The 2,288-nt window shown below is 63.5% G+C and overlaps 1 protein-coding gene across 1 annotated transcript; it reads left to right on the top strand.

Annotated features, from left to right (window-relative positions):
- The first annotated feature begins 323 nt into the window (after positions 1-323).
- Positions 324-2,057, top strand: RBP5 (retinol binding protein 5, cellular). The gene is made up of 4 exons (XM_010567597.1): positions 324-396; positions 634-812; positions 1,298-1,399; positions 2,004-2,057. The coding sequence occupies exons 1-4, from the start codon at positions 324-326 to the stop codon at positions 2,055-2,057; spliced, it is 408 nt and encodes a 135-aa protein (XP_010565899.1).
- Positions 2,058-2,288: the final 231 nt, after the last annotated feature.

Genomic DNA, 2,288 nt, shown 5'->3' with positions numbered 1-2,288 from the left:
GGGGGGGGGTCCGTGCCGCTGGTCGGCCGCCAAGAGCGTTGGACAAGCAGCCCCCCCGGGAGGGCGGAGGGTGAGGGGGTGACCGGCCGCTCTCGCGTCCCCCCCGGTGGAGGCGGAGATGCTGGAAGCGGGGGCAGTCCCGGCCTTTTCCGCACCCCCCGCCCCGCCGCCGGGACTCTTACTGCAGCGGGGCGTCCGGAGCCCGGCTGCCCCGCAGACCTCGCCCCGCCGCGGGAGACGGACCGGCTCGGCCCCAGCTCCGCGCCCGTCCCGGTCCTCGCTCGCTCTCCTCCTCGCCGTCGGTGCCGGTGCCGTGCCCCGGGATGCCTCCCAACCTCACCGGCTATTACCGCTTCGTCTCCCAGGAGAACATGGACGCCTACCTGCGCGCTTTAGGTAACTCCAGCCTCCTCGTCCCGCTCCTTCCTCCCCTTTTTGCTCCCTTCCGTCTCCAAAAGTGTCCCAGGTCGGGGAAGGGTCTTTCTGTCTGCGACCGCCACTTTTGCGCTGTGGTGGGAGGGGGGTGTCGTGGCTGGGGCTCCCCGGCCAAAAGAGTGGAGGAGCTCTGCGGGGATGCTGCTAGGGAAGGGACCCAGGTCGTCCAGAGTTCTCCCTCTCCTTCTCGTCCTCCAGATATCAACGTGGTCCTGCGAAAACTGGTTTGCCTCCTGAAGCCCGATAAAGAGATCATCCACACGGGAGATCACATGGTCATCCGCACGATCACCTCCCTGCGGGACTACGTGATGGATTTTGACCTGGGAGTCCAGTTTGAGGAAGACCTGGGACCCGTGGATGGACGCAAGTGCCAGGTGAGAAGCCCAAGCAGCGCAGTTTGACAGCGGACTCGGGTGCACTAGAAGTTTAGGGACTTGCTCAGCTTTTGATTCACGAACCAGATGAGAGCCCAGCCCAGAGCTGGCGTGCCCCTGCAGGTTGAGGAATAAGTGGTTCGATGACTAAATCGCTCACAGCAAAGGGGATGAGAAACATCAACAACACCGAACAGCCAGAATCCCAGTACTTTGGCACCCAGAGGGTACTATCCTCTGGAGCAAAGCCCTGAGAAGACAGAACGTCAGCCCGCTTGGCAGTACTCCGTTGCACTTGGAAGCCAGAGGGTCGTTCACCTCCCCCAAAGAGCATCAGCCCCAAGGAGCCACCAAGGAGTCCCCAGATCAGGGACTGCATTTGAAAACATGTCTGAGAGAAACAGTCGGCGTCATCGCTGGGAACCTGTATTGCCAGGACCTGCTTGTCTTGGCACCATGTCTTCCCTTCTCCTCCTTTTTTTCAGACAACTGTCTTCTGGGAGGGGGATCAGCTGGTGTGTGAGCAGCTAGGAGAGAAGAGGAACCGAGGCTGGAGGCACTGGCTGGAGGGGGACCAGCTGCATCTGGTGAGGAGGGGTCTGGTGCAGCTTGCTAAATCCCAGTCACGGTGGGCTGGGGGGGGACACACAGAGTGCGGGTGCTCCCGGCTCTAAGCCAGCCGTGCGGCTTCCTTCCAGCTCCTCTCCAGACTTCAGCCCCGGCTCCTCGGGGGCAGCCACCGCTTCACACAAACATCCGCCTCCAGGGTTTAAAAGTTAATGCAGCTCAAGAAAGGCAACGGGCCAGTGCCTGTCCTGCAGCCTGAGACACTGAGGCTTTGGGAGGGTTGGGAAGGTTTCCTGCCCTGCAGCCTGAGACACTGAGGCTTTGGGAGGGTTGGGAAGGTTTCCTGCCCTGCAGCTTGACCTGCTGAAGCTTTGGGAGGGTCTGGAAGGTTCCCTGCCCTGCAGCCTGACCCACTGAAGCTTTGGGAGGGTCTGGAAGGTTCCCTGTCCTGCAGCCTGACCCAGCAAGGCTTTGGGAGGGTTGGGAAGGGCTGGCAGCAGCATGTGGCCCGTCGGACCCCAGCCAGCAGCGGGAGGGCAGGCAGGGCTGCGGTGGCGGCAGCTGGGGAGGGAGAGAAGTTGGGGACCCAGCCTAAACCCCTCTTTCGCCTCCCGCTTTCCGCAGCGCATGACCGCCGAAGACGAGGTGTGTGTCCAGGTCTTCCAGAAAGTGAAGTGAGCGCTCCCCCCCCCCGCCCCGGACGGGACCCTCGCTCCCCAGTGTAAACTGCCCCGCATTGAAAAAAAGAAACGAGACCCGAGGGAACGAAGCCCCCCCTCTCCCCGGATCCCTGTCACAGCGTGGTTTCTTCTGCCTCGTCTCTCGGCCGGGCCGGGGCAAGGGGGATGGCCGGGGGGGGCCGGGGAGCGGGGGGTCGCGGCGGGGCCGGGCCGGCGGGGAGCGGGAGGC

Source organism: Haliaeetus leucocephalus, unplaced genomic scaffold, assembly GCF_000737465.1.
Source record: "Haliaeetus leucocephalus isolate CR32 unplaced genomic scaffold, Haliaeetus_leucocephalus-4.0 Scaffold228, whole genome shotgun sequence".
NCBI classification, from domain to species: Eukaryota; Metazoa; Chordata; class Aves; order Accipitriformes; family Accipitridae; genus Haliaeetus; species Haliaeetus leucocephalus.
This window is presented reverse-complemented; position numbering and strand designations above follow the sequence as displayed.

Coding starts and splice junctions, on each gene's coding strand:
- RBP5 (XM_010567597.1), top strand. CDS start 324: ATGCCTCCCAACCTCACCGGCTATTACCGCTTCGTCTCCCAGGAGAAC. Junction 397..633: donor CGCCTACCTGCGCGCTTTAG/GTAACTCCAGCC, acceptor CTCGTCCTCCAG/ATATCAACGTGGTCCTGCGA. Junction 1,400..2,003: donor AGGGGGACCAGCTGCATCTG/GTGAGGAGGGGT, acceptor CGCTTTCCGCAG/CGCATGACCGCCGAAGACGA.